This window comes from Chaetura pelagica, unplaced genomic scaffold, assembly GCF_000747805.2.
Source record: "Chaetura pelagica isolate M959 unplaced genomic scaffold, ChaPel_1.0 scaffold72, whole genome shotgun sequence".
In the NCBI taxonomy this organism is placed as follows: domain Eukaryota; kingdom Metazoa; phylum Chordata; class Aves; order Apodiformes; family Apodidae; genus Chaetura; species Chaetura pelagica.
The window spans coordinates 2,956,399-2,965,727 of record NW_009952560.1 but is presented as its reverse complement, the minus strand read 5'-3'; the positions used below and the strand labels follow the sequence as shown (position 1 = coordinate 2,965,727).

At 56.5% G+C, this 9,329-nt stretch overlaps 2 protein-coding genes across 2 annotated transcripts in view; one reads left to right on the top strand and one right to left on the bottom strand.

Moving 5' to 3' along the window:
* The window catches only part of NXN (nucleoredoxin), a 16,107-nt gene extending 9,788 nt beyond the window's left edge, over positions 1-6,319 (top strand). Inside the window, exons 7-8 of the mRNA XM_010009129.1 lie at positions 3,211-3,335; positions 5,618-6,319. Of these exons, the coding sequence (XP_010007431.1) occupies positions 3,211-3,335; positions 5,618-5,800 (308 nt within the window). The 3' untranslated portion in view covers positions 5,801-6,319. The remainder of the gene's footprint in view (positions 1-3,210; positions 3,336-5,617) is intronic.
* A 1,143-nt stretch (positions 6,320-7,462) lies between these two features.
* On the bottom strand, positions 7,463-9,238 carry RNMTL1 (RNA methyltransferase like 1). The gene is made up of 4 exons (XM_010009128.1): positions 9,219-9,238; positions 8,769-9,013; positions 8,212-8,379; positions 7,463-8,013 (listed from the first exon to the last, which is right to left on the bottom strand). The coding sequence occupies exons 1-4, from the start codon at positions 9,236-9,238 to the stop codon at positions 7,463-7,465; spliced, it is 984 nt and encodes a 327-aa protein (XP_010007430.1).
* Positions 9,239-9,329: the final 91 nt, after the last annotated feature.

The following is a 9,329-nucleotide window of genomic DNA, read 5'->3' as shown; positions in this document are numbered from 1 at the left end:
TCTGGCGAGGAGCCCTCCCTGCTTCCTGGCTGCTGTTGTCTGCAGTCCACCCTGCAAAACGGCTTGTGTGTGTTCCTGTTGACCAGGGACTGGGCTTTTCCAGCAGCAGGGAGATGGTGCCTGCGGAGGAGGCACCTCTCTCTGGCACTTTGCAAGAAGGAGCTTGCAAGGAGGGTCCCTGCCCAGTCCGGAGGGGTTTGCGTCCAGAAGCATCACTGTCAGACAGTGCTGACCCCTGCCTGCACTCTGGCTCAGCAAGGCAATGCCAGAGCCTGTCTCCCAGCTTCCTGCTCTGGCTGCTGGGGTGCAGGGGCTCTGCTAGGACGGAAACAGGATCCAGGGACCTTGGTTCCCATGAGCTGCAGAGCTCGCTGGGCTCCTGCCAGAGCCCCAGGCGATAGGAAAAGGCCTTTCTCCCCACACCCTGTCACTGGCTGGTTCCTGCTTTGGCTGATCCCCTGTTTTTCTTCCATCCCAGGCATCCCGACTCTCATTGTGCTGGACCCCCAGGGAGAAGTGATCACACGGCAGGGGCGGGTGGAGGTGCTGAACGACGTTGAGTGCCGCGAGTTCCCCTGGCACCCCAAGCCCGTGCTGGAGCTGACGGACTCCAATGCTGTGCAGCTGAACGAGGGCCCCTGCCTCGTCCTCTTCGTAGGTACGGAGCATCACTCCTTGGGCAGCAGGGCTTGGGAAGGGGGATGGGCCACCTGCCAGCTCGGCTGGAGCTGACCCTGGGGATGAGAACCTGTCTCTGGTGGTGGCAGCGTCTGTGGGAAGGGACATCAGCCTGTTTCCATCACCGGAAGCAATGCTGCGGGGTGCAGAGAGGACATGGGGAGACAGAGGTCCCTGTGGAGTCCTCTCGAGGTAATCAAGGGGGCTGACAGACCTGGAGCCTCACCTGTAAGAGAGAAATGGGCTGCTGCAGCTCGCAGGGGTTGGTCAGAGCTTGCCCATGCCCACGGGTCTCCCACAGCTCCAGCCCAGCCACCCCAGGGACATGATGGAAGAGCGATGGGCAGTGGAGAGGAGCTGCTGGATCACGGGTGGTCCAGCAGCAACTGTGGAGAGGAGAGCTGAGGGGCTGAGGAGTACAAGAAACATGCTGCTGGTGGTGGTGGAGCTGGGAGAGGCCTTTTCTGGAGCTTGAGGCACTCGTGACTTTCCAGAAGGAGGCAGAGGAAGTGTCTCTGGGAGGGGTTGCAGCTCTGTGCTGGAAACCACAGCTCAGGGCTTGAATCCCTGAGCTGAGCGGGGCTGTTACAGTCAGAAGAGCCTCTGGCATGGTCTGCTGATCCCTGGGTATTCCCCCCATGGGGCACTGGCTGCAGGACCCGGTGGGATTTTCCCCAAAGTTCCTCTCCCTCTTCCACTGCTAACCCGCGCATGAAGCTCCTTTGCAGTTGGAAACAGCCCTAGAGCTCCTCCAAAGCCCTGCTGGCTCCTTCCTCACCACTTCCCTGCCAGACTGTTAGATCAGGGAAGGGCTGTGCTGGGGTTGAGCCACGCGGCCGGCTGAGCCCGGGGGGCAGGAGGGTCACACAGCATCCAGGGGAGCAAGCTGAGGGGTCCTGGCCTCTCAGGGGAACGAGTCTGTCCCTTGAGTGCTCTGTGGGGCTGTGGTGGGGGGTTTCTGAAGAAGCCCCCCTTGCCCTGAGCCTGTGAGGGGCTGGCCCAGGGCAGGGCTCGTGTCTAGCTTCCTCGCAGGCCCTTTGTGAGCAGCACACCCTTCTCTGCAGCACTGATAACCTATCTCTTGCTCTTTCCCTTCTTCCCTTTCAGATTTCCTTTTTTCCCTGATTATTTATTCAGCACAGCCCAGCAGGGGACATGAGCACAGAGCCAAAAATACTCTCCCCGTGCGGGGAGGACCGGCTGGGCACGCCAGGCCTGATTGATTGGGCCGGCTCTGCAGGCCTCTGGAAAGAGTTATTTTTATCTTGCTCTGAGCAAAGTTTTTCTGTCACCTTGTTGCAGACAGCTCGTTGGGAGAGCTCTCTCTGCTCTGCTCTTGAGGGGATGCCTGGACTCAGTGAAATCCGCGAGTGATGTGCTGAGATGAAGCTGGTGCTGCCCCAGGGACGTGGGCTCCTGGTCAGCTTGTGTCCTGCTGGCAGAGCCCCCAGCAGAGCAGTCCCTGTGCTGCCCAGGCAGGAACAGCCCCAGGGGAAGGCAGGTTTAGCAAGAGCTGGTCAGGAATAAATCCTGACTGATCTGCATCCATCCCCAGAGAGGTTAGGGCTGGGTTAGCCAGAGTGTGCAGGGCTGCCTGGAGTGCTGCCAGCAGCTCTTGTCTTGTAGAAAAATCGATCCCTGCAGACACCCCACAACCCTTATGTATTTATTACTGTCTTGCATGCAGGATGAACCCCAAAATGCAGCTTAGAGCATCCCTTGCTTTACTTGGAGAAGCTGGAGAGGAGGGCAGGGAAGCATAGATTAAGGGCAGAGTGCAGTTGGGGTGTGAGCAGTGCCTGTCCCAGCTGGTCACGTCAGGTGGTTACATCAGGGACCACGAGAGCTGTGTGTGACTGAGAGACGTGGGGCCTCCCTTCTGTCTTCTTACTTTTATTTTAATGCTAAAAGTTGTCCTCGAATTGAAATCATTTCATCTCGACACTGCTCAAGGACGCAGTCTCTCCTGTTTCCAGCTCGGTATTTGAACTTCTGGGGCGGCTGGTGTTTGATTGATGTTGCCATCTCTTTCTGCTCTACCTCTGTCAAATCAAAGCCTCCTTTACGGTGCTGCTGCCACTGAGACTCCAGCAGAAAAGCTGCCAGGCAGCCATCCCGGGGCGGCGGGACGGTGGGTGGCGGGCAGGGGTGGCAGGCAGCCTCACATCAGCACTTCATTTGGTCTTCAAAACCTCCCAGCTTTGCTCAAAGCCGCTTTTTTTTGGTGCCTGTTTGTCCCTGAGCTTCAGCAGCGGCACCAGGGAGCGAGCAGTGAAGTATTTGGGGAGCAGGAGCTGCTCTCCTGTGACGTGTTTCCCTGTCTCACATGAAAAGCACATTTCAGCTGCTCCCTAATTGCTACAGAGCCGCACGGCTTTGAAGTTCCTGTTGTGCATCCGGGCTCTGGTTTCCTCCGTGGTGGAGCTGTGGGACAGACCTGCCTGTGCCTGGGCTGTTTGCATCCGTTTGATCCTAACCTCCTTTTTTGCCTCGCCTCTTTCGTTTTTGCCTGCCCACCTCTGTGCCCTGCAGATTCAGAGGATGATGGAGAGTCGGAGGCAGCGAAACAACTGATCCAGCCCATAGCTGAAAAAATCATTGCCAAGTACAAAGCCAAAGAGGAGGAGGCACCGCTGCTCTTCTTCGTGGCGGGCGAGGTAAGTGGGAGGAGAGCACAGGGCTGCATCTGGCAGTGACTCCAGTCAAGGACTGAGATTGGTTGGGCGCTGCTGTCACTGCCTTCCAGGTGGGTAAACTGAGGCACGGAGCTGCTGCGGCTAGTCAGGGACTGTAGAGCAAAGCCAGCCAGCCCCAAGTCCTGGCTCAGTCCCTTGTACTCATCGCTGGATATCCCTTCTGGCAAAGGGGTCCCAGCTCTGTCTGCTCACAGGTGGAAAGGCCTGATGGCAGGGAGGGGGAGATGAGCAGGAGTTTGGGTTTCTGCCCAGCCAAGCTGGCACTGCCCTTCTTGCTAAGGTGCAGCTGCCTTCCTTTGCTGCTGCCTTCCTTCCCACCCCAGCAGGAGGGCAGGGACTGGTGCTCCAGTCTCTTCCCTAAGGAGTTCCTGTGGCAGGGAGTCCCAGTCCCACAGGCTGGACCTGTTTCTGTGCTGTGTGGGTGATGCTGGACAAAACCAGGGGCTGCTGGAGGGGCAGTAGGGCAGCACAAGGCTGTGCTCCCACCACTGGGCACAGCACCAATGTCCGAGCTCCACTCTGCCGTGGGGCATGTCATGGGCACATCCTTGCAGTGCCCACCTTGTCCCCCTGTGAAATGAGGGCTGTTTCCTAAGCTGGCCACACCGTTGGTGTCTGGGATGGTGTTTGGGGCACCAATGCTTGGAGCCAGGGATCTGCTAGAGGTAATGGGAAATGAGAAAAAGGGGGTTTGGCCTCCCTTTCCCCTGCACAGGCACTTTTCCCTGCTGCAGGCTGGAAAATGAGGAAGATTTTGTGTAAGGGTCAAAAAAGCTCCCAGCCCCATCCTGAGGTGCTGCTCAGGGCCCGGGCAGGTGGCAGCTGCTGCGTGTCCCTGCGCCTGCTCTGTCCCTCCGCGCTCACGTCACAGCCGCAGTGCGATGCCAGCAGGGCCCTCCGCAGCCCCCCGGTCTTCATCAGCCCCCTCCGGGCAGGCATTCCCACTCCCACCACTCTTACAGATCTGGGCTCCACGCCCCTGAATAAGCCTCTTGTTGAAAAGGCTGGTTTGGGAGGGTCCAGGACATGCCCCCCTCCCCCAGAGCCTGCAGAGCGTTTTCCTCCCTGAACATTGACACTATTCATCCAGCTCCCGACATCCCTGTAGCCGCCGGGCTGAAGAATGGGGAGTGTCCAGCACTTCCCATTCATCCCTCACCTCAATAGCTGGGAGCATTGGCCCCGGGTCTCCTCTGGCCCCCGTGGACAAAGCAGCTCAGCCACAGCCAGAGCAGGAGCATCCCATTCCTTCCATCCCATCCCATTTGTCACCGGGAGAGGAATGGGATGTGCCTGCTCTGGCCGTGATGGTTTCAGGCTGGTTTGGCATTGATTAAAAAGGGTTTTCCATCCATTTGTGGCGATGGGATAAAGGATGAGGTATCCCAGCTCCTGGGCTTGGGGGGTGGGAGGTGGCTGAGCCCCCAGCCCCGCTCGCCCTTCCCTGCCATGTGGTCCAGCTGCGCCAGGAACTGCTGCAGTGGGAGGGGGGACAGCAGTTCCTGTGCAGCTGCCACCACTGCAGAGCCACCAGCTGCAAACCAGGCTGATTGATTCCAGTTGCTGCCCATGGAAAAGGGGACTGATTTCAGATGCTGCAGGTCGTGGGCTTGGCCAGAGCAGGAGATGAGCTGCCCAGCACTGGCTTTGTTGGGTTGCAGAGCCCTGGCAGAGACAGGTCGGTTTTTCCCCTTGGCCTGGGGCTGTGCTGTGTCTGGGCAAGGGGAGGGCAGCCCACTCCCCATGGATTTCACACTAGGATCTGCCAGTGGGGCTTCATCCCAATCCCATTTTCTGGTTTGCTCCAGGTCCCTTCGGTGACCCAGTGAGCAGCTGTGCTGGCAGAGGGCTGGCAAGTCCCCACATTCAGCACTTGTCCCCAGCCCCCTGAGCTGTGGAAGACAAAACATACTCCTGCCCCAGAGGCTCCAGGGTGGCCTGGGCCAGTGGGTCAGTCCGGGGGTGCTGGGAGCTGTGCCCTGTGCAGAAAGGGTGGGAGGAGGAATGCCTGGTTTATCCCAACCTGAGATAAATCAGGATAAATCAGCCCAGTTTGGTTTTGATACAAAGCACAGGCAGCGAGGCGGGTGCTGCTTGCTCTGTTCCTGGCCCTGCAATGCTGGTGCAAGGCCTGAGTGCTCAGGAGCTATTTCTGGGATGGACCAAAGTGTGGAAGCAGCAAACAGCTCCTGGTTTTCCTGGCTTTGCTGATAGCTCCTCTCTCCCTCTCCTTTGACCTCCAGGATGACATGACTGACTCCCTGCGGGATTACACCAACCTGCCCGAGGCTGCTCCCCTGCTCACCATCCTGGACATGTCAGCCCGGGCCAAGTACGTGATGGATGTGGAGGAGATCACGCCCGAGATCGTGGAAGCTTTTGTCAGCGACTTTCTAGCAGACAAGCTAAAACCCGAGCCCATCTAAGGGGGCTTCTGCACCAACAGACGTTATTTAAAAATAGGTCTCTCTTCCGTGGATTCTCCAGCGTGTCCTCACGCCCAACCCAGTATCCAACCTTCTTGTGGTGCCTTGTTTTACGCAGTGAATCCTTCTCCTAAGCAAGCTCCTTGAGATGCACTTCCAGCAGGGAGTCGTTGGCGTTTGGAGACTGCGCTTGTGCTTCATGGTGATATATTCTCTAATACTCCGGCCAGAACTGTTACTGTATCGTTATTTTATACATGACACTAGCTAGCAGGCAGATCTTTTTGCATGGTGTTCTTCCCAACGTTCTGCATCAGGCAGTGGATGGGGCTCTCGGGGCTTTTTCTTTTGTCCTTCTCCCCCTTCTTTCCTTTCCTGCCACCCCTGCTGACTAAATGACTTTAAGGAAGCAATAAGGAAATTGTTCCCTCTGCCCCTGACCCATCCTTCTTTCCTGAGTACCGGTGCCCTGACGAGGCCAAGACAAAGTCTTAACTGCTGACAACCTCTGAAAGCCCACGGGACAGCCCAGCTCTTCCTCCTGGGGGTGTGAGACTTTTCCAGGTGGGTTTCCCACCTCCCATCCCAGGCACTGACAGCACTGGCTGTTCGTGTCCTGGGCTCACCCACCTGCCAATGGCAGATATTCCCACACTCCCCTTCTGAGCCAGGAGGAGGACTTGCTGCCCTCCCCTCTCTTGTCTCTCCCTCGTGCTCTCCCTGTTCCCTCTCTTCTCTGGTATGAATTGTCTTGTCCCCTCTATGTTAGTTGATTGAGCTGTTTTTTGTAGGTGTGTCCCAAACCCAATGTTAATGGTGCTGTTCTTTTAAAAATAACCAAAAAACCCCACAAATAAAAATGTAAAAAAAATTAAATAAAATCCCTCCCTAACCCAAGCAGCACAGCCGAGCCCCCAGAAAGTGACATTGTAAAAACTGTACATGGTGATTGGAACTTTGTAATAAAACTGTTATAATAACCTGGTCCCCGGAGGTGCTGATTGACACATCTCGCCATCAGGGAGAGGGAGCCTTGTGGGAAGCAGAGCCCCAAGCCAGATTCCTGTTTTGTTTTGAGGAAATACTCTTTTCAGTGAGTTGTCCTCCACCTCCTGGCAGCAGCTTGGTCACTGCAGCCAGTCCCTGGGCCAGCCTGGCCTGTGGCAGGGACCCAGGCAGGGTTGGTGCTGCTCTCATCACGTGTTAGCACGGGGTTTGGGCAAGCACAGGCAGATCCATTCAAGTGGCCCTTATCTGGCCTTTCTGACCCCCAAACCACTAGCAGCAGCCAGGACATGCAGCCCAGGGCTGTGACAGGAAAGACACACACCATCAGAAGCATCCTGGCTGGGCTGGCACAAACACTGTGTCAGCAGCTGTGCCCTGACCCTGCGGTGAGGGAGCTGAGACCGCCCCAGATCAGGGAACAGCCGGGCTGTGGGAAGCTGCCAGGGCTCCCCCCACCAGCCTTCCCCTTCCCACGAGCATCACCGTGTGGCCAGAGCACCAGGGAGTCACACCCTCATCCAGGCACAGCTCCAACATGGCCAGAGCTGTTTAATACTCATTTACCGCACAGCAACCAGCCCAAGCTGCTCTTTTATTAACTCCACAGAGCACTGAAGGGAAGAGATGCTGCTTCAGCACCCAAACCTCAGCAGTTCAACCAACTACAGGGAACTTTTGCCTTTCATCTTCTTTCTTGTGCCTGTGCAGCAGCTGCCTCTTCCCCTCAAAGAGCACGATGCCAGCAGCCATAGCAGAGTTCAAGCTGTCCACTCCTGGCACCACAGGAATGACCAGTCTCTTCCCCCCGGTGCCGGCTGCCAGCTGAAGCGCCTCCAGGCTCAGCCCGTGGGTCTCCCCGCCGATCACCAGGGCCACTGGTGTCCTCCCTGTCCAGTCCTGGTAGTAGCACTGCGTGGCCAGCTCTGGGATGCAGGCACTTGCCTCTCCCTCCTCATCCTCACGCTCAGGAGCAGCCTTGGGCTGGGATTTCACAGGAGACTTCAGGTTGCCAGGAGCAGAACCAGCCCCACCAGCTCCGCTCCGCTCAGACGCGCCGGGGTCTTTGTTGTCGGCCACGCAGACCTGGATGCCAGCAGGGAGGTTTTCAGGAAGGGATTCCCAGTCCAGGTTGGCAATGATGGGCAGACGGAAGTGAGCGCCCATGCCTGCACGGAGCACCTTTGGTTCCCATGGATCCACACAGCCTGAGAGGGGAGGGAGGAAAACAGCAACGCTGCAGTCACTTCTGCAGGGATGGATCCAGCAGCCACTGCTTCCCACAGCAAATCATGTCTGGGCCAGGCTCTGCTTACAGACCCTTGGGAACAACATCTTCAAGCACCTCTTTTTCCCTGCCTTACCCTCAAACCAAACTTCCCCCCCACCCAGGGAAATGCTCTTACCTTTGGTGAGCAGCACTTTTTCACAGCCTGCTCCTGCTGCAGCTCTCAGGATAGTCCCCAGGTTTCCTGGATCTCGGATATTGTCACAGATGAGGAGCAGGGACAAGGAGCTGGTTAGCTGAGCAGCAGGGTAAGACATCTTGGCATGGTTGGGCTTGGAAAAGATCCCTGAGGAGACAAAGTGCCCACAGGCTTCTGACTAACAGACCCATAGGAGAGGGCTGTGTCTCATTTATTTGCCACACATGTCAGTGAAGATGTGCAGGAGAAAGCAGGAGGAAAAGCACAGAGAAGTTTAAGATGAGTTTGTCTCTTTAAAAGAACTATTTCCCAGCAGAGCAGGAGGAACGGGGTGTTAAAAATGAGCACTGGCACCTTCAGTGCCCTCTAGGAGCCACTTCCACAAGTACATGGGGCAAAGAAAAGGGAATTCTCTCAACTTGTGCCACTCTGGACACACTGTCTAGAGCAAGGTTACAAAGGGAGAGTCATTATCCACTAAGTGTGGAATAAGTTTCCCTTTGAGCAGTGTGGTGACTGTTTCTAAGGCAACTCACCTATCAGCCCCTGAGGAGTTACGAGGTCAGACCAGGTCTTAATGTCTTCAAATTTCACCTTCACTAAGTTGGCTCCTTTCAGCCTTGCCTCAGGCAGCTCCTTCAGTTGCCCCACGGTGCTGAAGAAGAGAGTCTGCAGCACAGCTCCTGCCTCCAGGGCATCCTTGATCAGCCTGTGACCCTCCAGCAGAACCTTCCCGTGGTGATCCCGAAACTTCTTGGATTTGGCAATAGTGACCACTTTTCTGTGGAGAAGTTAATCAGGGAACATGGCTGTGATGCTAATAGAGCTTTCAGCTTCACATCTGCAGCTACAGACAGCTTTACTCAGTAGCCCCTGGGTATCTCTAAAACTGGATGTAACTGACATTGTAATGTCAGTCTCTTCCCAGAACCCCTGAATCAGAGAATCCAGGACTGGTTTGGTTTGGAAGGGACCTTAAATATTACCTAGTTAACCCCCCCTGCATGGGCAGGGACACCTCCCAGCAGCCCAGGCTGCTCCACCCATCCAACCTGCCCTTCAACACTGCCAGGGATGGGGCAGCCACAGCTTCCCTG

Coding starts and splice junctions, on each gene's coding strand:
- RNMTL1 (XM_010009128.1), bottom strand. CDS start 9,238: ATGCAGGGGGGGTTAACTAG. Junction 8,380..8,768: donor AACTCCTCAGGGGCTGATAG/GTGAGTTGCCTT, acceptor TTGTCTCCTCAG/GGATCTTTTCCAAGCCCAAC. Junction 8,014..8,211: donor AAAAGTGCTGCTCACCAAAG/GTAAGAGCATTT, acceptor CTCCCCTCTCAG/GCTGTGTGGATCCATGGGAA.